Here is a 26,346-nt window from a genome sequence, read left to right as displayed (position 1 = left end):
TCATATATTTTGATATTCCTTTTAACACTGCCTAATTATTTGTTTGTTTAAGTTGGTCTCCCCCCCCCCCTTATTTCTGGGCTGTCCATGTTCATCTACACTGTGAGCTCGGAGAGAGAGAGAGGAAGTGAGAAAATACACTGAGTGTCAGTCAGACTGCAGCTCTCAATCTGAGGTTATTTGAAGCAGGTGGAGGTTCGGGCCAGACGTTATAAAGAACAAAGGTGGAGCACATGAGCAAAACCACACCATCTTCCAGAACACAGTCTAACACACATTACAGTATGGGGTAGAGTAATATTCCAGCACTAAGCCAAGTACCTTATTACTGCTGATTTACAGGAGAGTCTGGTTTATATAAAACAGAGTGATACAGAATACAGAATGTTCCTACTGATAATTACACACAGTGTTAATACAGAAATATAAATGAATATAGAAGAATGGTAAATGTTTGATAAAATGTTTGCGTAACAATGCTACTTAAAGAAACTAATAAAACAGTAGAAATTATTACATTTTAAAAAATCAGTATATAAAGAAAAGTCTGTATCTATACTGGATTTCTTCAAAAAGTAATTGGTACAGTCAAAATCAAGCATGTAGGGTACACTGAAGTAAAAGAGCTACACTGTAAAACATAAATTGTAAATTTTGCGGTAAAAAAACGGCAGCTGTGGTTGCCAGAATGCTACCGTAAAAAATACGGAGGTGCAAGGCGACAGTGCTAACCACTACACTACCATGCTTGCTACACAATTGCTGTCCTCTGTCCTGCATTGTGGTTTTTAAGTGCACACTGCACAGGGGTGTTAAATATGTTCATGTATTTTGTAATGGGTTTGTTACAAAGGGGCAACAACAAACACGGACATGTGGTGAGGTCTTACGGTTAAGGGGTAATTTTACTTAGGGAAGGAAAGGGTTAAAGGAGGGAGGAAGGGAAAAAGGGAAGGAAAGGTGTGCACGTGCAGATACCTGCTGGCATGCGGGCACAGGCTGGTGAGCGGTGGCGGCTGTCCTTGGCACAGTGATCAAAGGGCGGAATACCATTCACGACTTTGAAGTTCTTGGTTAATATAAATTAGACGACTATAAAACGTAGAAAAAACTATTAAAATCCATAATATATACAGTATAATGGGTGCAATCCCGTACAACCAATAACGTTGCTACCGTATTTTTTCACGGTAAATTTCACAGTTTTTTACTATTAAAAATTACGGTTTATTTTTTACAGAACAGATATTTTTCTGATTTTTAAACTCTATTAACAAAGGTTTAGTAAAATATAAACTGATGCTTCAGTATATTTATTATTATTTATTACAGCACTTTATTAGGAACACTGCACTAATACTGGGTAGGACCTGCTTTTAAAAGAGACTCGATTCTGGTCTATGTTGATCTGATCACATCACACAGTTTCTGTAGGTTCTTCAGGTGTTCTACTGCATTCAGATCTTGTGACTGGGTAGGCCACTGAACTCATTCTGCACAATGAACACACACCACGACTCTGAGACTGTTTAATTAGTTATAAATAAATGAAGGTGTCATTTGTTCCCCAACACAGAAATGCAGGAACACCGGAGTCTTCATCTCGCACACAGATGTTCATTAGAAACTGAAAATAAAAGAAAAACATCTGAATTAATAACTACAAACTGGACTTCGTGATCAACAGCAGGTAATCATCTCTGCTTCGAGAGAAACATTATTATTTCCTGTTTATAATTTCATTCATCATTTATTAATACATGTACAATATGTGTGTTAGAACATTTTATTTAGAACAAATGAGAACTTCCACAAGTTCTAACAGGAAAGTGAGCAGATGTTTATCATCACATCACTGCTCTTATACAATCACAGGCTTTAGAGCTTTTTATAAACTAACTCACACTGCTGTGTGTTTTATCTCCTGTTCTACATGTATATTTAAGTGCAGACTTTAAGAAGAAGTGGAGGTGAATTTTACAGGAATGACAGAAGCCACGGTGAGGAGGTGGAGAGCTGGAAGGAGTGTCAGAGTGAGTAAAGTAGCTGATTAAATCTAATATTTGTGTCAGTGTGGCATTAAAGATGATTTTTCATGAGTTTTTATGAGAGTTGAGGAGAAAGTCTGCTGCTTATCGGAAACAGGGAAAAGCTGAGATCATGTTATTCAGACAGAAGCAGCAGTATGAAGTCAGAGATAGCAGGGTGTCACAAGGAGACCAGCTGATCATTTACAATCACTCTCATGCACTCAGGGGGGATGTTTTGTAAACTCCGTCTGACTCCGTCTTCTGCTTTCACATGAAGTTTAAATCAACACCAAACAGCAATAAAGATAATTGTTAGAAAAAGTCTGATTAAATAGAATAAAGTGACATTTTAACTCTGTAATCTGATATTTACTGCAAGAGAAATGCTAATGTACAAGCTAATGCTAATGTACAAAATAATGCTAATCAGCCTGTTAATATGTTTCAGTGTTTATATAAAGAGATCATTACTCACCTCAGTTCTTGTAGTTTGTAATGTTCATCGTCCTTAAGGGCAGAGAGACACTTCTGTCCTGAGTCTCCTATTTTATTCCCATACAGATTCAGGTCTCTCAGGTGTGAGGGGTTTGATTTCAGAGCTGAAGTCAGAGCAGCACAGCCTTCATCTGAGACACCACAATTATACAACCTGCAGAGACACAAAAACTTACAACTAAACTTCAAGACAAGCTGTGTGTGTGTGTGTGTGTGTGTGTGTGCGTGTGTGTGTGTGTGTGAGTGAGAGAGAGAGAGAGAGAGAGATTAAAAAACTTGGGTATTTTATTTCTATTGTTGGAATGTAATCAATATTGCTTCCGCCCTGTGATCTCCTCTCTCTCTCTCTCTCTCACACACACACACACACACACACCTACTGATGGTGTTCTCTACTTTAGCTCTGTGTTACTATATAAATGGATTTGCGTCTGTGGGTTTATTCATAGACATTCTGTATTTATGACTAAATGTGTAATAATATGAGACTATTTATAAATGTTAGAGAAAGAACTAATGAGGGAAACTACATGGGTTTAATGCTGCTTGTCCACTGGACTGCTTCTGTAACAGATCTGGCAACCCTGTTCATAGCAGATAGACACAGATGTACTGAAAGAACTTTTAGTAACTAAAGAAACTCTTAGGAAAAATAATAAAAAACCCTGTGGCTGGTATTGACTTTAAGCTGATTTATTTGCTCGTTTTTATTTGTCCATGTCACTGCTGCTTTTAAACCCTGCAGCTCACACAGTGCAGTTAGTTTGTGTCTCAGCTGCAGTTTGTGTGATTAGTTACAGTGTTGTAGTAAATTTCACAGTCATTTCAGACACACTGCAGTCGCATCAAGTCAGGTTTTGTGCTGCAGCTTCTCACATACGTACATCTGACCCAAAGACTCTGTGACAAATCATCAGTGTGCAGTGAAAAGAAACAATCTTCCTCCTCAGGACATTGATGATCAACCTAAAACCTCTGCTTCAGTCTCACTATTAGAGAATGTGTCTTACTGAGGAGCAGGTCATGTGACTCTCAGAGAGATGATCTTACCACAGTGTCTCCAGTTTACAGTCAGGATTCTCCAGTACAGCAGAGAGACGCTTCACTCCTGAGTCTCCTAGATTATTCCCAGACAGATCCAGTTTTCTCAGGTGTGAGGGGTTTGATCTCAGAGCTGAAGTCAGAGCAGCACAGCCTTCATCTGAGACACCACACCACCCCAAACTGCAGAGACACAATGACACACACTTCACTCGCTCAGGTTATGAACACCAAGACAAGCTCTGTGTGTGTGTGTGTGTGTGTGTGTGTGTGTGTGTGTGTGAGAGTAAAAACTTGGGCATTTTATTTCAATTATGTGAATGTAATCAGTAGTGATCATACCCTGTGATCTCCTCTCTCACACACACACACCTACTGATGGTGTTCTCTCCTTTAGCTCTGTGTTACTATATGAATGGATTTGCGTCTGTGTGTTTATTCATGGACATTCTGTATTAATGACTAAATGTGTAATAATATGAGACTATTTTAACATATTACAGAAAGAACTAATGAGGGAAACCTCATAGGTTTAATACTGTTTGTCTATTTGTCTGCTTCTGTAACACAGATCTGGCAACCCTGTTCATAGCAGATAGACACAGATGTAGTGAAATAATCCTCACTAACAGAACTAAGTTTCATCTCTGAGAATGTCACTGCTGCTTTTAAACCCTGCAGCTCACACAGTGCAGTTAGTTTGTGTCTCAGCTGCAGTTTGTGTGATTAGTTACAGTGTTGTAGTAAATTTCACAGTCATTTCAGACACACTGCAGTCACATCAAGTCAGGTTTTGTGCTGCAGCTTCTCACATACGTACATCTGACCCAAAGACTCTTACTTCAGTGTCTCCAGTTTACAGTCAGGATTCTCCAGTACAGCAGAGAGACACTTCACTCCTGAGTCTCCTAGATTATTATCAGACAGATCCAGTTCTCTCAGGTGTGAGGGGTTTGATCTCAGAGCTGAAGTCAGAGCAGCCCAGCCTTCATCTGAGACACCACACGACTCCAACCTGCAGAGACACAATGACACACACTTCATCAACACATTTACATCCTGATTTAATATTTACTTTAATGATGATGTCCCTGTAAAATTATTTTAATGTCATGATTTAATATCACAATGTTTAATATAAACTTGTTTCTCCACAGTCTGTGTAATGCATTTATACACAAAGTGAAAATAAACAAAACAATAAAACACTTTTCTCAGGAGTTATAATGGTGTATTTTGGTGGTGAAGCATCACTTCATGTTGCCGACACAACCAGAGATGATGAAAAAGTGCAAAAAAAGCAAAATTTTATAGTTATAAAACCAATAACTGAATAGTTTTATGTGCAACCTGTAACTGTACTTGGAGAGCTACAGTAGGTAGTCAACTGGAATCCCTATTACCGCCACACTCACTGCAACGGCAAAACGACAGCCGCCAAAAGAAATCAGTCGCATTTCAAAGTCATTCGTGAAATGACAGCCAGGTGGGGCAAAGTGACATTTTTCAAAACAATTAGTAGTTAATTCATAAAAAATCATGACAATATGTTGTATTGAAGAAATGCCATGGTGATGATAATTTTCACAACCGAGTACTTTATACAACAAACATAAAAAAAAAATCAGAACCAGAGCTGACACTTACTGTACTGTAATGAGTTAAAAAAAAACATTGGTTAAAAATGTTGTTTAGACAGACGATTAAGTTTACTAGCTAACAATTTTATCTGTACAAAGAATGAACTGTTATATACCACACATTTGTTTGTATCTGTTTATAAAAATAATTTGTTTACAAAAAAATAATGTCTTATATTTGTGTAAATGTTTTATGGGAATTTTGTTGTACTAAATAATCCACTAAAAACGCTGCATTGTTTCTGTAAACACATTGTTGTGTTGCTCTTGTTGGGTCAAATGAGATGTAGTGAGTCATTTACAAATGAACACCTGGTTGGGTTATTTTGACCCAACTACTGGTTCATTATTTATTCTCTGGTTTCTTAAATTGCAGCCTGCAAAATGTTTGAAATATTACTGTTATTGTGTCATAAAGTGTAGTTTTAAGAGTTGTTTATGTCAGAATGCACGTGTGTGAAGCTCAAAACCTCCACTGATCTTTGAAGATGGCGTCTATTTAAGAAAAATGCACCAACATTTGTGATGTCTCTCAAGCTGATTTATTTCTAACAGGCAATCTCTGGTTTAATATAATGCTTGTGTGACGCATCCTGTACTCCTGTGGTTCTCAAAGTGTGTGGCGCCCCACTAGGGTGCAATGAAGGGGAGGAAATTAATGGAAAATAGTAAAGTATGTATTCTAATTAGTTTTTCTTTATTGACAATGAAGAGCGTACACTTAAAACTAAACAACCACACACAAAGAAATGGATCATTAATACAAGTAAATTAAATTAATATCAGTTGGGGGCCGGGAGAAAAAGTGGAACCATAGTGCAACAATAACGGTTTAACGTCAGCATGTTAATTGCAGAGGATCAATATAAGGAAACTTTCGGTATTAAATATGTAATCATTATTCATTCCCATGTGTATGCTGATGTTTCTGTATTTTTGTTAAACATTAATATTTTATCAGGCAGTACTACTCTGGCATTTCAAGGTTCCAGTGCGGCAACAAAGCTGCTTTTTGATCCTTCAGGTGCTGAACAGAAGGGAAGATCAATATCGTTCTACGCTTTTTGTTGGTGTGCGGCTTTTTGCAGTGGTCTCTAAGTCATTGTTGCGCCGTAGAGGATAATGGTGTTTATGCTTTCAAACGTATAATTTAGGTGCTTAATCAAGAAAAAAGGCGGGTGTAGCTTTAAGACAATGCAGAGAGGAAATATATGTGGGTATCTTATTTGAGGGTTTATTTACGCAGCTATTGAAGCCAGAGATGCAACTATGCAAATATAAAACTAACTTTACCGCCGTCACAAACCGGGTCAGTAACGTACTGTATGTAGTGAGCCTAATAACGTCAATGGATACATTTGTTACATTGACCACAAAAAAGCAGGTGATTCAGCATCATCAGCCTAATCAACCAAAAATCCAGCCGAAAGGAAAATATGATGAAGCCTATGTTGTGTTTGGATTCATGGTGGGGATGGTGGGGCAGAGGAGAGACCCGTGTGTGTTTTGTGTCTTAAACCGCTGGCAGCAGACAGCATGAGACCCAACAAAGTAGGAAGACACTTAGAGACAACACACCCCAGTAAGCCACTCGACTTCTTTGAAAGAAAGCTGGCAGAATACAGACAGCAGGAGAAAGTTGCATACAGAATTGTCCAGTGCAAATAAACTACAAACGACTGCTGAGCAGCTCATCCCCCCGGGTTCCGTAGACATGGGGTCAATTATGCAAAGATAAGTGACAAAGTAAGCATTTTATAACAATTGCACATGTATTTAATCTGTTTTGAACTCGGTGTTATTTGATCTTATTGGTTTAGAAATTGATTTTTCAATAAATAGTAAACTTGGCCGATTTCGTTATCATTTTGTTGACAAGTGGGGCTTGAAAATTCGCCGACCCCTTAAGTGGGGAATTACAGAAGTGTTTGAGAACCACTGCTGTACAGGAACAAACTGGTTCTATCTACTGAATCAAATAAGATTTTTTAAAAGGTAAAACCAAGCACCTCAGTCAAACCGACCGAGTGTGTGTTCTGTCCAATAGTGACCCAGCAGAGTGTACAGCCAAAAACAAAGAAATCACTAATTTATCAATGATTTATTAAAATGTTCAGAGTTAGTCTCCTTGCTGTTTTTCCCCACAATGCATTCGTATTAGTCTATTTCTGCTGCTGCTTTGTGGCGAACTTTAGACTACATAAGAAATTAAAGAGGAGGATCACGATGCCGGCTTAACAGCCCGGAGCCCAAACCTCATTTAAATTAAATTAACACATATTGTAAGTAAACAACAATAGCCAAAGTTTATAAAAAGTTTCATTTAGACTATAAAAAATAATTCAGCATCTATTTTAAGTTTGCCAGCTGCCACTGTTCTTATATGGATCTTTGTCAGAGTAAATTTCCACGTAAAACAGGTACATATGTATGAATAAATTGTTTAAATGTATACATCATGAGCTATTGATGACTGATTTATATAAACGACTCTGTTCAGGTGTAAGTAAATACTTATTGCTGTTTTTTTGGGGGGGGTGGGGGCGGGGGGGCACGGTGATGTGCAGATGACATTTGGTCTGAGTTCCCACTCTTCGTGATCTGAGTGTGTTCAGTGTGTGTGGTGTCACCTGTATGGTGTAATGTTCATGCCACCACCCTGAGCGCACAGTTTTAACACTTTGAGAGCACATAAAGCACTCTATGCGCATGCAGTGTTTTCTCAGCACGTTCATATGAGGCGCCGTATAAGGCTTAAATCAAACTTCACTCATGCACACACACATCAAACACTTGTATACATATATAAGAAAACCGTCACACATACATTTATACTACTAAGTGCTCAAACAACTATATATGCACACACACACAAAAATATTTTTACTGGTTTACTTACAATATAAAATATGTTATATGTTAATATGTTAATTTAATTAAAATGAGGTTTGGGCTCCAGGATGTTGAGCATCGTGATCCTCGTTTAATTTCCTACGTAGCCCAGGGGAGCGTGTCTTGATATACGAGTATGAAGTATCATCGAGTATCACGCATGCACTTCTTGATTCGATGCTGAGCGACACATGATCACAACTGAGCCAATGGTTCTTCTCCGGTCAATTCCTCTTGCGCTGCGAAATTGTGGGTAATCGTCTGCCAAGGTCGGTCTCGGTGCACGTGCGTCATTCATATAATCATCAGTGCAGGCGAGTACTGTTTACTATAACACTGTGAGCATGTGTGTGAGCGTAAAACACAGTATTTTATTTTGTGTTTTTGTGTGTGTGTGTGTTTACAGCGTTTATTATAACGAGTGTGCGCGCATGCTCTTTCTCTCTGCTCTGCACAGAAACTCTGCTCTGTCGTGATTCTTTTCAAAAGGTAGAGTGCAAGTTAATTTGTTTTATTTTTACTTTACAGCAGTGATTCTGTTAGTTTGTGTGACACTCATTCGAGTATCATTAGAAATTTTTTGTTTATTTTCCCCCTAAAACAGTGTTTCCGTTGCGTGTGGGCGTGTGTGTGAAACACAAATAAGAGAGGAGGAAGGGTTACTGTGTAAGACGAGGGGAGGGAGAGGGGAGGGGCTCCCCAGTGAAGAACTCCAAACTTAAGATTTTCCGTTTTCAGTGGTGTAGTGTGGACAGGGTGAAACAGAGATTTTGGCTTGTTGTAACGTTGTCTTGTGTGCCGAAGATGTCACTGTCTGTGTGCTGGTCTCCTTGATATGACGTCAGCTTTGTTTATGAGGTATTTTGTGCAATGGTGGACTTACGTACAGAAAACTAGCGACTGTGCTAACGTTTCTTACTGGACTTTTTACATGCGTGTACATACACACACAGTTACTCACATATTACATTAACGAAGTAGTGCAGAGGTGCCTGAATGTACTATGAAGCTCACTGCTGCTACACACAAACTCCGACGACACAGACCCGGTCGGACTTCTACAAAGCGCAAAAAAACTTTTATAATGCACAACCGGTAATGACATTCTGTTTAGGCTTCTGATTGGCCCAATGCTGATTATTTTTTTTCCTGAAGTGTATGTAAATATCTAGTTTCAACTCTACATCTGACCCAAAGACTCTGTGACAAATCATCGGTGTGCAGTGAAAAGAAACAATCTTCCTCCTCAGGACATTGATGATGAACCTAAAACCTCTGCTTCAGTCTCACTATTAGAGAATGTGTCTTACTGAGGAGCAGGTCATGTGACTCTCAGAGAGATGATCTTACCCCAGTGTCTCCAGTTTACAGTCAGGATTCTCCAGTACAGCAGAAAGACACTTCACTCCGGAGTCTCCTAGATTATTATTCCCATTTAGATCCAGTTCTCTCAGGTGTGAGGGGTTTGATCTCAGAGCTGAAGTCAGAGCAGCCCAGCCTTCATCTGAGACACCACAACCCCACAACCTGCAGAGACACAATGACACACACTTCATCAACACATTTACATCCTGGGTTAATATTTACTTTAAGGATGATGTCCCTGTAAAATTATTTAATTATTCAGAATGTCATGAGGATTTAATATCACCTGTTTATTGTAATTAAAAGTGTAATTAATAATGATAATATTGAGGGTCATATTTAGTTTCTCTCAGCCGTTGTGTGTGATATTAAACTATCAGCAGCTGAAGCTGAACAGAGACCAACAGATTGACAGAGAACTTTAACCAGATAGAGAGAGAGAGAGAGAATCTTTGATTTGTCTCTACTAAACATAGCGCACTACACAACTTTATTCATGACACTACAGATTTATATAAATGTAGAAATGCAAAGATTAAAGTGTTCACTAAATGTATTGCTCGTGTGTGTGTGTGTGTGTGTGTGTGTGTGTGTGAGATACAGTGTTATAGTGTAAATGATGTTTTGTAAACATATGATATTTGTGTCACCCCATTGATCACTATAAAATATGAATGTGATTAATATCAATCGTGAAGAACATGTGAGTTTAACATGGTTTAGGACATTACTGATCATCTTAATGTGACCAGTCTAACATCACGTTACTGACACAACTGAGAGATGATCTTACTTCAGTGTCTCCAGTTTACAGTCAGGATTCTCCAGTACAGCAGAGAGACGCTTCACTCCTGAGTCTCCTAGATTATCTTCAGACAGATCCAGTTCTCTCAGGTGTGAGGGGTTTGATCTCAGAGCTGAAGCGAGAGCAGCACAGCCTTCATCTGAGACACCACACTGCAACAACCTGCAGAAACACAATGACACACACTTCATCATATTTACATTTGATTTATTTATTTACTTAAACAAATATATATATATATATATATATATATATATATATATATATATAAAATTCCCATTATTCTGTGTCACCTTGTATATATTAAGATAATGTATCTCTCTCTCTCTCATACACACACACACACACACACACACTCACACACACTCACACACACTCACACACACTCACACACACTCACACACACTCACACACACTCACACACACACACACACACACACACACACACACACACACACACACACACACACACACACACACACACACTAGTGATGCACCGGTGTATCGGCCAATGTTGTTGTTTTTTCGGCTGCATTACCAAAGCATTTATTTGAGGAGAATAAACATTAATGTCTTTCCAAATCAGATTACTGGCTCGGTACAGATTTGTTTCACATATTAATAAGGTAATACTTGTTAAGATGATGTGTATGTCATGTTGGACAATCTTCCTTTTCTTTACCAATCCCAAGATATTACTGAAGATTTATTAATCTCAGAGGGAAATAGCTTCGTCTTAGTTACAGTTGCTTTCAGTTGTGTTCCGGGAAGAAAGGAAAGGAATAATAAATTAGACAAGTAAACATAATTAGGGAAAAAATAAATAAAAAAAATAAATAAAAAATAAAATGTAGCACCCAGTAAGTTCTATATTGCACTAAAAGATATTTAATATACAGACATTGTGTTAGGAATGGAAATGATTGGCACTTGGAACTGATTTGAGCTGTGGAAACAGTAGTGTATTCATTTAATATTGTATTAATTACTGACAGTCACGACGCCATAGTGTAAACGTTACACAGACGAGTTGTATAATTTTATGGCCATTGGGAGAAAAGATCTCCTGTGGCACTCACAGAGTGAGAACACTGTACTGTATAACGGGTGAGAAGGATTGTTCAAGTTTGAATCCTCCTCATTGCCACATCATCATGGCAGTCCAGCTCCATGCCCAGGACAGATCCCGCCCTTTTAATAACCGTTAATATTTCTGTCTGCCGCTTTCATATTGCACCCCACAATGGGTTCTTCGAATGGTGTGGCAGATGTTGAAAGCCCTGAACCTTCTCAGAAAATACAGCCGGCTCTGTCCTGTCTTGTAGAATGCCATGTTAACTGACCAGTCCAGTTTGTTGTCTTAACACACACCAAAGTATTCCTGCTGTTATTGTAATCTACATTAAGTGCACTAGAGCTACACAGTATTGCTGTTTTAAGAGAAGTTAAAAGTAAAAGTTGGAAAAGTTATACCTGTTTAACTGTATTTTAGTGCACATGTACCTAACAGTAGCTCCGTTTCATTTATTATTATTATTATTATTATTAGTGAGTAATATATTTGTACAGAAAAATGTCAGTTACTAAAACACTGTATAAACTATTAACTGCTGCTTTCAGTGAGTTATTGTGACTCAGAGAGATGATCTTACCTCAGTGTCTCCACTTTACAGTCAGGATTCTCCAGTACAGCACAGAGACACTTCACTCCTGAGTCTGTTAGTTCATCCTCAGACAGGTCCAGTGTCTCCACAGTCAGATGCAGTTCTCTCAGATTGGAGGTTTCTGAGTTGAGCGCTGAGCCCAGAGCTTCACCACTTCTCCCTTTAATTGTATCACACCTGATACTGAAGGAAATAAAATAAGACATAATGAACTAACACTAGTGCAAATGATCAAACAGATCCTCAAAGCTTTCACTGCACCTTCTCATTTTTATAAACACCAAAAGCACAAACATATTTATCAAAGTGTTTTAAGTTTCTCTCTTTCTACAGTAGAACAGATTTACACACATTTACTTACATTGCTTTTCTGGATGCTGAAATCACAGGCATCACCTTCACAAGAATATCTTCTGTTATCTTCTCTGAACTGAAATATTTACTCTGGTCAAATTCCTCCAGATCCTCTGCTGATGTCAGTAACACAAACACCAAAGCAGACAACTGTAAAGAAGAGAGTTCACTTTGTTTTCCAGATTTCAGGTAGCGTTGGATTTCCTCCACTAGTGAATCATCACCCAGTTCATTCAGACAGTGGAACAGATTGATGGATTTCTCTGCAGTACGATCATTACGATCATTAAAATCATCAAGATAACTGATCATCTCCTTAATGTACTGAACTGTTTTCTCTTTGCTTTGTGAGCTACTTCCTGTCTGTGTTACTAAAGTGTGTAAGAGTTCCTGATTGGACTCCAGTGAGAGACCCAGAAGAAAGCGGAGGAAAAGATCCAGATGTCCAGTCTCACTGTCTAAGGCCTGATCTACAGCACTAATGTGGACATCTGGGATTGTATTAAAGGACCGACTCTTTTCAAGAACATTTCTCCTTTCCCTCATGGATGTCAGGTGCACATACAGAGCTGCGAGATGCTCCTGAATACTCAGATGAACAAAGCAGTACACTTTACTCTGGTGAAGCTCACACTCCTCTCTGAAGATCTGCGTACACACACCTGAGTACACTGCTGCTTCTCTCACATCAATGTCACACTCTCTCAGGTCTTCTTCATAGAAGATCAGGTTGTGTTTCTCCAGCTGCTCAAAAGCCAGTTGTCCCAGTTTGAGAAGCATTTCTTCATCACTCTCCTGCTTCTCTGAGTACTTTTCTCTTATGATGTTTATCTGAATGATGAGGAAGTGTGTGTACATTTGAGTCAGAGTCTTGGGGATCTCTCCACTCTCTGCTTCACACAACATTTTCTCTAGAACAGCGGCTGAAATCCAGCAGAAGACTGGGATGTGACACATGATGTAGAGGCTTCTTAATGACTTCAGGTGTGTGATGATGTCATTGGCCAGGCTCTGATCACTGATCCTCTTCCTGAAGTACTCCTCCTTTTGTGGGTCATTGAACCCTCGTACCTCTGTGACTCGATCGACACACTCAAAGGGGATTTGATCAGCTGCTGCTGGTCGGGAGGTGATCCAGATGAGAGCAGAGGGAAGCAGATTCCCTTTGATCAGGTTTATCAGCAGCACAGGCACTGATGCTGATTCAGTTACATCACACACACTCACTGTGTTCTGGAAATCCAGAGAGAAACGATACTCATCCAATCCATCAAAAATAAACAGAACCTTTTCCAAACTGAACATTTCTGTTTCTTTTGTTTCCTTAAAACAGACATGAAGGAGCTCCATCAGACTCAGTTTCTGGTCCTTCATCAGATTCAGCTCTCGGAAAAAAAGTGGGAATATGAGGGGGACATCCTGATTTGTTTTCCCTTCAGCCCAGTCCAGAATGAACTTCTGCACAGAGACTGTTTTTCCGATGCCAGCGACTCCCTTTGTCAGAACAGTTCTGATGGGTTTGGGTTTTTTAGATAAGGGCTTTTTCAGCACAGTTCTGATGGGTTTGGGTTTTTTAGATAAGGTCTTTGTCAGAACAGTTCTGATGGGTTTGTCTTGATCAGATAATGACTTAAAGATGTCATTGCATTTGATTGGTGTTTCCTCTGATGTTGTTCTCCTGGACACTGCCTCGATCTGTCTCACCTCATGTTCTTTAATGACGTCTCCACTGTCTCCCTCTGTGATGTAGAGCTCTGTGTAGATCTCATTCAGGAGTGTTCGGTTTTCCTGATTTATTATGACTCCATTTACACACTCAAACTTCTTCATCAGATTTGATCTGAACAACTTCTGAAATTTATTTACAGCAGCAGATTCCAAGTCATGTCTGTGACAGGGTGGAGTAGGAAGACATGGTGAGACATGGGGGTAAATTATTAAAGATCACATTTTCTGACTGGTTACCTCAGACAGTTCTTTATGATACAGTCTTCTGTATGTTTTCTATGATCTAATCACTTTGTATGAAATAACAGCAGAGAGGTATTTAACACCCATGTGTAATGTATTTAGTGCTGATCTTACCCATTAGTTATGTCTCCTGTGGATCACTTGGAACAAGAACAAATTAAATTAAAATAAATAAAACCTATTGTTGGGACAATAGCTTTACCCACTTGAATACTACAGCCTGGCTTTTAGCTCCATTTTTTCATTCATTGTCTATTCTGCTTATGCTGTACATGGTTGTTGGAAATCTGGAGCCTAGTCCTAATTTCAATAAATAATTTTTGTATGAGTGCAATAACATTTAAAGAAAAAATACAGCAGAACTGGAAAAGAAATCTGGCAGTTTTAATTTGAGGTTTACTATTTTTTCTACAATCATAAGATAGGTAGCAGAATGAACAGATAATGTGTTTTACTTTAACTCTGAGAACTATGGGATGTTACCTGTGTACAGATGAGGAGACTCCAAGTTTAAAGTTTGGTGGAGGATCCATAGACCGGTCACTCTTCATGGAGACACAGCTGGGTTCTGGTGAGTCTGATCTCTTTATCTGCAATTTACTGTACAACATTATAGAGTAAATATAAGGCAGAATTTATCTGTCTGTAATATCTAAAAATACTAGGAGAGACGAATTTGTAACTCATATGTGTCACAATACTTCCATTTAATATTTTGACGAGCTCTACCTCATTATACAAACTAGATGGCAGCACAAGTGCTAGTGGTACAGAGAACACAATGTTACAGAGAGGAAACCTAACTGCTTTAAAACATTCCTAATTAGAAATGTAAAATTAATCAGATCAGATAATCAGAAAGAGACGGTATACTACAAGGAGCAAACATGCCAACAGCCTAATTTCATTCTGTCCAGATAAATATGGAAAAATAATACTGAAACTGTGTTTAACACAATCACACTATAGAGAATTCACAGCAGATCCACAGTGCAGCCATCTGAAGGTAGTTACTGTAAACCGCTGTATATACTTACACTCTAGTTTGGCATCATTACAGTTGGCTTGATCACGATCTAAATTGCAGGTTAAAATCAACACCTGTGTGCTGTGCTTGATGTAAGTCACACTCATGTCTAACAGCATTCACTGTGTGTTTGTGCTGATGGTGGAGTAACCAGATATTAATTATACAGGATGAGGGAAGATGTAACTCCGGTTTCCTCCCACAGTCCAAAGATATGCTGTTTAGGCTAATTGGCGTTCCCAAACTGCCCGTAGTTTGTGAATGAAAGTGTGAGTGTATATATGTACATATGTATATATGTATGTGCCCTGCGATGGATTGGCACCCTGTCCAGAGTGTACCCTGCCTCGCAGTGGCGGTTCTACACTGAATTGCTCCCCGGGCGAGACTCCCTCCCGGCGCCCCAAGCTTTACAAAACTTCACATTTTGTACACACCACACGTTTTATTGTAGTAATACTACATGTCGTTCAGTAACAGACCAATTTATATATTTTCAAATAAATTACTCATAACTTAAATAAATATTCTCTGTACAAACAAATATTATTTAAGAAAAAATTATGTAAATTATTAATAATAATATACAATAATAATACAAAAATACAATAATGGGAATTGTATTGGTTTTAATGGTAAGTATAACAATGTCTGCTGGTATATGATGGATTCTATTGGTGGGTGGGATGGTAAATCCTATTGGAAAAGTGCCCAAAACACACTACAATAAGGAATTTTGTAATAGTTTCACTGGAAAAAGTTAATGATTCATAATGGTATTTAATAGAAACCATGAATTTTTGTGATGGTTTATATATTAGCCTTTTATTGTGTTTTTTTTAGCGTAGCATAGCAAGCATCATAAGCAAGAAGTCTAACAAACCTAAGAGTTAACGTTACACTAATAAACATAATGACATGAATACCTTAATCATACAGAAAGAACATTGTTGCATACCTTTATCTTTTGCCCGTTTCTCCTCATCTTCTTTTTTTTCCTAAATTGGTCACCTGACAGTTTGGGCCTTTTTCTCTCCATCGCTGTGTTTACGATTCGACAATCAACAGGTTTCCCCCAACGCTGTCACTCACGACCAGAAGTCAAGACTAAACCAATTTACCTCCACATCATAATCGTTTTTATTACCTATTTTTATTAGCCATTTCACACAATTAAATGAATGAAAAAAGTGCAAATTATTGGTCTGTGTTTATAATATTTTAAATAAAATGTGCGTTATTTGTAAGAAAGTCAGGTGTCACTGACATATTTTAGCCTGGTCCCTCCTTGTCTGCTTGATTTAGGAGAGGTGAACTGTACTCTGCGCCCCCCCATCATCAGCCACCCCCCACCCCCCAATCCCCTCCCCTTTCCGCTTGCGCTCAGCTTCTGTGCGGCTCCTTCAGCAGCGGGGGCGGCACAGGTATCATAGATAATAGAAAATCACTTAGCGGCGCAGATTAGTATTTTGCCCTCCAAGTTCGTGTGCCGCCCCCCGTGTCATAAAAATGCCGCCCTGGACGGCTGCCCCGTTCGCCCATGCCTAAAACCGCCACTGCTGCCTCGTGCCCTAAGACTCCTGGACCTTGAATTGAGTTTGAGTGAGTGAGGGAGGAAAGATACAGTATAAAATAAAATGACAATGATTTTCCTCCTCTATGTAGTTAAATTGGTTAGTGGGATGCTTCCGCATTTCAGGGGGATGTCAGACAGTAGGAGGAGCAATTATGATACTGATTTATTATTCTTATTATTTATGGCACAATCTACCATTAACTAATTTTTTTTTATATAAATAATGGAGAAAAAGTTTCTAAAAATCATAAATTAGGTCAATGTCCCTTCAGGGGTTCACAAAAATGCTGATGTGGTCCAGTCAGAGTTTAAGTTTATTATGGCAGTATGTTGCCATTACACATAAACCTTACAATCATTATTGTGTAACCTTTAGTGGTGACGGGTTTACAGCCAGTGCGCCCATAAGCGACAAACACCTTCTCGCTTACTAAAAAGAAAGTACGCTCACAGCACAGCCAGTACCATGGACAGCTCTACAATGCCCAAAAAAGGGGCAGGGCACCGTAATTCATTGGCATCAGCTGCAGCGAATCATCTACCATGCACCTGTCGTCCTATAAAAGAACACTCACAGCATATGCCAGTGAGTAGGATGTTGCATGCTCATCATATTTTTTAGTTCACCGTATTTTCGTCTCCCCACAGCACTCCTTCACTTTAGTCCCCACGCCAGCGCAGCTATGTGCACCTTTTGTTCCATGTGGCTCTACCCAAGGATTGGGCACTTCCAGCCACAGATCACTGCCTCACTGCTGCACATTCTGCACTACTCCTTCACCTACCTCCTCCAGCACCCTGGACACTGAGTGCATGCACGTGTGTGTGAGTGTGTGTTTTGAGACACGAGCATGTGTTGTCTGAGGAAAATAAGCGAGGAATGATTCACCTCAGCTGTGCCTCTCATTGTTCGTGTCTTCCCAGGCCACTAGAGAGCTTTACACTGGTGGAGACTGCAAGCAGGAAACACGGAGCCCTAGGCAGGGCCTTCACCTGACCCAGTATTCCGGACACATGAACATGGAGACGAGCATCCACCAACAGTCGCTCTTACAGCAGCTAATGCAGGGCCTCCAGACTGCAACCACCAAATTGTCACACCTACAGCAGCGCGCTGAACAAGATCTACCTCTAAGTTAACTTTGCATGATAACATCGAAGAGTACCTGCAGACGTTCGAGAGAACTGCAGAGGTAAGGGAGCACTATTCTTGTCCCTCTCCTCATGGGCGAAACTCAAAGAGCACATTTCCCCCACCACCGGACCATGTGTAGGACTACAAACTTTTGAAAGGTAAAATACTTGCCCGTTATGGGCTCTCCAGCATACAGGCAGCATTAGAGTTCCATTGCTGGGTGTACGATGCGCAAACGCCTCCGCGTACCCAGCACGACCGCCTAGCCAAGATTGCCACCCGGTGGATCCAGCCGGAGGCGCTCTCAGCTCGGGAAGTCACTGAATGCGTGGTGATGGACAAAGTCCGCCGGGCCCACCCAAGGGAAAAAGGAAGTCATACCACCGCATCAACGCAAGTAGGTGTGGACCTGTAGGTGTCAGGCTTGCTTAAATGAAGTGAGTAATAGAATGATGCCAAACACCTCCGTGTGTGAAAATTTCATACACACTTATCTCATCTATGTGGAGATAGCGTGGTTTCGTGGGGCGGCTGTAAGTACAGTTCGCCACGATTCACCGCAAGGTTTGGTGTAGTGACTACGTTTTCAATCGTTACACATGAAAAATGTAACATGTTTAATTATTAGGTTTATTTAATGAAGTTTTTTGTCTTCACTGCTATATAAATGTACAGGCGCAAAACAACCTCAAGCTAAATTTAAAACCTGAAACCTGAATAAGAGCTATTGAGTTATTGTAGTAATCCGATTTATTGACTAAATATTTGAGTAGTCATTATATAAAACAATTATAAAAATAGTCGTTAATTGTAGCCCTGCTTTATTGTATTTAGTGTGTTTTTGCTCAAGGAAAATTTATTTGCCATTACTGTATGGCCACATTGTTAAACTTCTGACTGTTTAACATACACACAAGAACATATTCTGTATGAAACACACAAGAGCTTTAACCAAACTAAAAACCTCTGTATCACCCATCAGTCACATTATAATTACATCAATGATATCAGCATCAGCCCAGAATTTCACAATTGTTGCATCCGTAATTACTACATCATGAACAGACAATGTGTTTTACTTTAATTCTGGGAACTATGGGATGTTACCTGTGTACAGGTGAGGAGTCTCCACGTTTAAAGTTTGATGGAGGATCCATAGACCGATCACTCTTCATGGAGATACAGCTGGGTTCTGGTGAGTCTGATCTCTTTCTCTGGAGTTTACTGTACAACATTATAGAGTGGACATGAGACAGAAAGTTCAAGTGGCTGAATTTGTTGCCATTACAGATAAAAAAAATCTTTTACAATTTCCAATTAAATACTTTTGTCAACACTGTCCCTTAATATTGTGAAGCCTGTATGTATGGGGACACGTCTCATATCATAAATCCAGTGCATCTCCTCAAGTCTATTATTTATTGTTAAGATGCATTTTTAAGGATCTCATTTTATAATGAACAGAATCTGGGATTTTTGAATGGTGACAGTGTTAAGTTATTGTTTGCGTGTCAGTGTCACAGTCATGTTGTTGGTGTTGATATTACTCTGTATTCTGTACATCACTGGGAACAGAAAGTGGCCATTAAAGCAATAACTTTAATCAATTTATACCAAAATCTAAATTCTAATTTAACAATGCTGGACAAGTGCATTAATATTTAAAGAACACAGTGATAAATACTAAAAAATCTGCCTCAGTAAGAGAATATTACTACATCATGCAGTATGAACAGATAATGTGTTTGACTTTAACTCTGGGAACTTTGGGATGTTACCTGTGTACAGATGAGGAGTCTCCACGTTTAAAGTTTGAAGGAGGATCCATAGACCGGTCACTCTTCATGGAGATACAGCTGGGTTCTGGTGAGTCTGATCTCTTCCTCTTGAGTTTACTGTACAACATTATAGAGTGGACATGAGACGGAAACTAACTGTCTAATATCATGATTCAAATTACTAGGAGAGACAGATTGCTTTTTTTTATTATTGTGTATCATGATATTAATAATCTTCAAGAGCTCCACCTCACACACTAAATAGCAGCACCAGAGGGTGTAGCATACAGAGCTCATCAAACAATCATTTAAAAAGTAAAAAAGTTAAAAAGAATTATACATTGTGATTGTGTCTCTGCAGGGTCTCACTAAAATGCCAATGGTGAGAGTTTAACACCCTGTGGTAGTGATATTGCAGTCGTTGGATATGTTGCCATTACAGAGAAAAATTAATGTAATACAGTTTATTATAAAGTGTCGATACTGTCTGTTCATTATTGTGAAGCCTGTATAGCGATATGTCTTATATTATGACATTAGTCCCGTGGTTCTCAAAGTGTGTGGCGCCCCACTAGTGGGGAATACAGACATGACAAGTGGGGCGCAATAAACGGGAGAGAATTAGTGGAAAATAATAGGATAGTACCTATTCTAATTCATGCTTTTCTTTATTGACAATAAAGATCAGACACTCGAAACTAAACAATCACACACAAAGAAATGGATCATTAATACAAGTAAATTAAGATATCAGAGAAAAAGTGGAACCATAGTGCAACAATAACGGTTTAACGTCGGCATGTTAACGGTTTATTATATATGTCATTTCATTTATTCCAATGTGTATGCTGATGTTTCTGTGTTTTTTTTTTATTAATATTTTATCAGGCAGTACTAGTCTGGCATTTCTAGTTTCCAGTGTGGCAACAAAGTTACTTTTTGATCCTTCAGGTGCTGAACAGAAGGGAAGATCAATATCGTTCTACGCTTTTTGTTGCTGTGCGGCTTTTTGTGATGATCCCTAAATCATTCGTTGCGCCGTAGAGAATAATGGTGTTTATGCTTTTAAACATGTATAATTTAAGGTGGGTGTAGCTGAAAGACAATGTAGAGGGGAAATATATCCGTGTGTGTTTTGTGTCTTAGACAGCACGAGACCCAACAAAGTAGGAAGACACTTGGAGACAACACACCCCGGTCACGTTAATAAGCCACTCAACTTTAAAAGAAAGCTCTAGATAATTGCACGTGTATTTTATCTGTTTTGAACTTAGTTTTATTTGATCTTATTGGTTTAGAAATTGATATTTCAATAGTAAACTTGGCCGATTTCGTAATCATTTTGTTGACAAGTGGGGCTTGAAAACTCGCCCACCCCCTTAAGTGGGGAATGACAGAAAATGTTTGAGAACCACTGCATTAGTGCATTGTCTCATGACTACTGTTTACTCTTTAACTGCACTTTTAAGGACATCTTTATGGAGTTAATTATGTGCCAAAATTTAACAAACAAACACAATCTGCTTTGCAAAGAAAAAAACGACTTTCTCACAAATGCAGCGTTTTGCAAACAAACACAATCCGGTTTGCAAAGAAAAAAATTCAACTTTCTCACAAATGCACCCTCCATATTTTCTCACAAATGCATCCATCCGTATTTTCTCACAAATGCATCCATCCGTATTTTCTCACAAATGCACCCTCCGTATTTTCTCACACATGCGCCCAACCTATTTTCTCACAAATGCAATGGAGCAACTTCCTCTTCCAAAACAGCAGATGGCGCTATCGGTCAATTTACTCTATTCTCCCGAGACCTTAAACAACGTGTTTATATGGTTTACCCTTATGTCCCAGAGGAATATGAGTGGGGGACAGTTTTGAGGTGTCCATTATATATCCAGACAGCCAGACATATTAACACTCCACTATCTTTAGGATAGAGCCCTGTAGGGGAATAATACAGTTATATCAAACTACAGTTACATTTTAATGAACTATTGAATTATTAACTATAATTAGTGATCATATCTACATTTAAATAATCTGTGTCTGTGGTACAATCATACATTGTAGACAGCTGTTGCAGCGCGAGGTGTAGATACAGTAAGATGCAAGAATCATTGTATTAGACTGCATAAAATTTATGAAACTTTTTACAATCTGGTTTGTAATAGAATTCTGTCTGTAATTCAGTATGTTTACTGTTCATTTATAGCTTTTTTACCCCTTATAACTTTGTTAAAGATTATTTAAATGTAGATATGATCACTAATTATAAAATATTTTGATGCATCATGTCGCATATGTCCGTTATGGATATAAAAAGCCAAACATGATGGTAGTTCTTTCAGCCTTCAATAGTTAAATAAAATGCAACTGTGGTTTGATATAACTGTATCCCCCTACAGGGCTCTATCCTAAAGATGGTGGAGTGTTAATATGTCTGACTGTCTGGATATATAATAGACACCTCAAAACTGTTCCCCACTCATATTCCTCTGGGACATAAGGGTAAACCATATAAACACATTGTTTGAGGTCTTGGGAGAATAGAGTAAATTGACCGATAGCGCCATCTGCTGTTTTGGAAGAGGGAGTTGCTCCATTGCATTTGTGAGAAAATACGGATGGATGCATTTGTGAGAAAATATGGAGGGTGCATTTGTGAGAAAGTTAAATTTTTTTCTTTGCAAATCGGATTGTGTTTGTTTGTTAAATTTTGGCACATAATTAACTCCATACCATCTTTTCACAATGAACAGAATCTGGAATTTGTGATGGATGATACCCGTGTTGGTTATTATTTTTATGAATACTCACTACATATAATAGATATGAATGTTCAGTAAATAAAACACTAGGACATAGTAACTTACTGCTTTTCTGAGGGCGGGGTCTCATTCTCTGTCTCCAGATCAGGGCACTTCATGTTTGAATGTGCAAAGAGCTCACGGACACACTGCTGAATAAATTACACTCCTGAAAACACAACAACAATCATGCAGTTACAATCAGGAAAATTAAGCTCCTTTTTTTTTTTAAAGGAAATTGTCTTTCCTGTAACTGTAAACACAAAATCTTGTGTTTACAGTACTGAGGGATTATAAACTCAGCAAAAAAAAACATCCCTTTTTCAGGACTGTGTATTTCAACAATAATGTTGTAAAAATCCAAATAACTTTACAGATCTTCATTGTAAAGGGTTTAAACAATGTTTTCCATGCATGTTCAATTAACCATAATCAATTAATTAACATGCACCTGTGGAATGGTCGTTAAGACCTTAACAGCTTACAGAAAGTAGGCATTTAAGGTCACTGTTCTAAAAATGCAGGACACTAAAGAGACTGTGAAAAACCCCCAAAGAAAGATGCCCAGGGTCCCTGCTCATCTGCGTGAACGTGCATTAGGCATGCTGCAGGGAGGCATGAGGACTGCTGATGTGGCTAGGGCGATAAATCGCCATGTCCGCACTGTGAGACGCCTAAGACGGCGCTACAGGGAGACAGGAAGGACGGCTGATCATCCTCGCGGTGGAAGACCACGTGTAACAACACCTGCACAGGATCGGTACATCCGAATATCACACCTGCGTGACAGGTACAGGATGGCCACAACAACTGCCCGAGTCACACCAGGAACACACAATCCCTCCATCAGTGCTCAGACTGTCCGCAATAGGCAGTCCATGAGGAGGAGATGCACTGCAGTACTTCAAGCAGCTGGTGGCCACCAGATACTGACTGGTACTTTTGATTTTGAGCCTCCCTTCATTCAGGGACACATTGGGAAACATTTTTAGTTTATGTCTTATGGTGTTGACTCTTTTAGTGTTCATACAAATATTTACACATTAAGTTTACTGAAAGTAAAAACAGTTGAAAGTCAGAGGACGTTTCTTTTTTTGCTGAGTATATATAAGAAGCAGAGGGATTTACAGTAAGATTAGTTTATAAGGATTATGCAGGTTCAGGGAGCAGGAGTAGAAAGAGAGAGAGATTTCTGTGTGTGTAGTATCACTTAGTTATTAACCTAGTTAACCCAGTGTAAGTATGTATCCATATATGTAAACATTAAAGCACTTTTTGTAAGTCGCTCTGGATAAGAGCGTCTGCCAAATGCCTAAATGTAAATGTAAATGTATAGGGAATATATGTCACTCAGGTAAAGTCTGAATCTACATGTTCTGAATATTTAGGAGTAAAGGGCAGGTGATAAGGGTTAAACATGATCAGGACAAAACTGACAAAATGTCCAAATCTAAAAGAGTTCCATCAGAATGTCATGTTGGTCTCTTCAGCAGGATCCTGATGATTTATTGTTCCTGGAAAGACTGAACTGTAAACAAATACATGTGATTATCAGGAGTTGCAGTTTGCAGGAGCTGCAAAGCATTAAAGTACTTGATGTAAAAACTCTGCTTTAAAATAAATGTACATGATCCAGTTAAACACATCCTCTCCAAATCCCATTACACACAGTTTTATTAATAATCCCTCTTTTAATAACAAACTGCATCATAATCCTTCTCCACATCACAATTACTGCAGTCACCGTCTATTTATTTACTTTGTCTTTCCTTATCTCATCTTCTAAACCACAGTGGTTCCTTCTCTCCTGAATACACTTTAGTAGAGTGACAGCACACCTGTGTGTTCCTTACCCTCACACACTCCTGTAATACTCCAGGCTCTAACTCATGACCACACTCACTCACTCACTCACTCACTCACACACACACACACACACACACACACATGTTGGATGTAGTTCAGCCTGGTTCCCGCTAGGGGGCAGAACTAGAATGCGGTTCATTTACGCCGAATTTTGGATTTGTTTTATTTTTTAGACGTTTAGAAGAGTGAGACTGTGACCAAGTCTATAGTAAGATAATCACAAAACACTAACCTGTGATCAACAGATAACTTTACAGTAATAACAGTAAATATAACACACAGCGCGCGCGGCCTTTACTGGACTTCCGGTAAAGTCAGATCTTAAACTTTATTATTCTTCTGTTCCAGATTATTAAATCTAAATTTACACAAACACTCTGAATGTTTTATTAATGATAAACAGAGGAGATAAACTCAGTATATAACACACAGGAGATAAACAGTTCAGTTCCGCTGATGTGATGAGGTTTTACTGGTGGAAACAAACGCGTGTTATATTAAATATAAACTCATTATTCCGATATAAAGTCGTTTCTGATAAATAAATCACTCACTTTTACTCAGCAGTCCTTTTTGTGTGACATTAATATCACCGTTTCTGCCTGAAGTTAAAGTTTATTCCTTTTTTCCAGCAGAAACAAAATGGAGTCGGTGAGAGAAACACTTTCACTTCCTCAGAGTCACGTGTCGTTCAGGGAATCGACTCTTTGAATCGACTCATTTGGATGAACTGAATCGAAAAGCCAAAGGATGAAAGTTAAATGTTTACTTCTGGAGGAAAATTCTTGATGTTTTGTTGTTATGAAGTTTCACTACAAGTCCACTTTAATCACCAAGAAATAAAATAAAAGTTCTCAGTAATAACAGACGTCGTTCTTATTTTTATCCCAGTGTGACACAGATCTGATGTTTTATCTGCTCTCCGTCCTCCAGAGCAAAACCCCAATCAGATATTTCATTAAATTCATTGTTTTAAGCAAATGAGAGCTCACACAAACCCATGATGTGTTTAACCAAGAGTGTGTTCACAAATATGGATATCCAACCTGCCATACAAATCTGATCTGATCTGATCAAAAACTCAGAACAGAACAATGTGGACTGTACTGTGAATGGAAAACTCTTTGGGGGGAAAAAAGACAAAAAAACAACAACCTAGAATTTTTTTACATTAGTTTTGCACATAAAAAAGAACAATCTGACCTACAGTAGCAGTTAAAAGTTTGGACACACCTTCTAACTCTAACTAGGTCTTTCCTGATTTTTATTTCTTTCTACACTAAAACAATACTGAAGGCCTCCAAAATACACAGTAATCTCCTTTAAACATGCAGGTCAGTATCATATACAGGTACAACACCAGTCAAAAGTCTGGACACAAATTTGGATTTATGTTCTACATTTTAGAACAACAATGACTTTTATTTTATTTTCAAAACTATGAACTAACAAATATGTAATTATGTAACAACAACATCAACAACAGTCAGTTATTTAAAGACATGAAGGTCAGTTGTTCTGGAATAGTTCTTGATTGACAATACTGGTTATGAAAGAACTGTTACAGAACAGCTGACCTTCATGTCATAAAATAACAACTGACTGTTACTGCTGGAGTTAATCATTAAAAGTCATGTCGTAAACTTACACAGAAAATGGAAACCAGGAAACTGAAAGACAAAGACTCCGCCCCCAGACTGTTTCTGATTGGGTGACACTGTGGATGTTTACAAAACATGCTTTTTATTAAAGTCAGCAGAAAAAGGTAACACGCATGTAGAAGGTGAGGGTTCAAGTCAAACCAGGACTTGTGGTAAAATTTCTAGTGAATGAAGGTGTAAAAGTGATTGACATTTGCAGAAGACCAGGTAAAGTACGATGATGCGACTCCTAG

General features: G+C 38.7%; 1 protein-coding gene across 2 annotated transcripts; it reads right to left on the bottom strand.

Moving 5' to 3' along the window:
- Positions 1–295: 295 nt before the first annotated feature.
- LOC128515705 (NACHT, LRR and PYD domains-containing protein 12-like) lies at positions 296–25,128 on the bottom strand. 2 transcript variants are annotated; one of them, XM_053489834.1, is made up of 12 exons: positions 25,007–25,128; positions 22,653–22,755; positions 19,774–19,890; positions 19,103–19,219; positions 14,741–14,857; positions 12,294–14,174; positions 11,921–12,115; positions 10,257–10,430; positions 9,449–9,625; positions 4,408–4,581; positions 3,576–3,749; positions 296–2,679 (listed from the first exon to the last, which is right to left on the bottom strand). In XM_053489834.1, exons 2-12 carry the CDS (start codon positions 22,703–22,705, stop codon positions 2,502–2,504), a joined length of 3,357 nt encoding a protein of 1,118 aa, XP_053345809.1. In that variant the 5' UTR covers positions 22,706–22,755; positions 25,007–25,128; the 3' UTR covers positions 296–2,501. The 2 variants fall into 2 exon arrangements, with proteins under 2 accessions (XP_053345809.1, XP_053345808.1); XM_053489833.1 differs by lacking the exons at positions 296–2,679; positions 9,449–9,625; positions 10,257–10,430; positions 19,103–19,219 and having other exon boundaries at positions 2,965–3,749.
- Positions 25,129–26,346: the final 1,218 nt, after the last annotated feature.

The sequence above is a fragment of the Clarias gariepinus genome, chromosome 28, assembly GCF_024256425.1.
Source record: "Clarias gariepinus isolate MV-2021 ecotype Netherlands chromosome 28, CGAR_prim_01v2, whole genome shotgun sequence".
NCBI classification, from domain to species: Eukaryota; Metazoa; Chordata; class Actinopteri; order Siluriformes; family Clariidae; genus Clarias; species Clarias gariepinus.
This window is presented reverse-complemented; position numbering and strand designations above follow the sequence as displayed.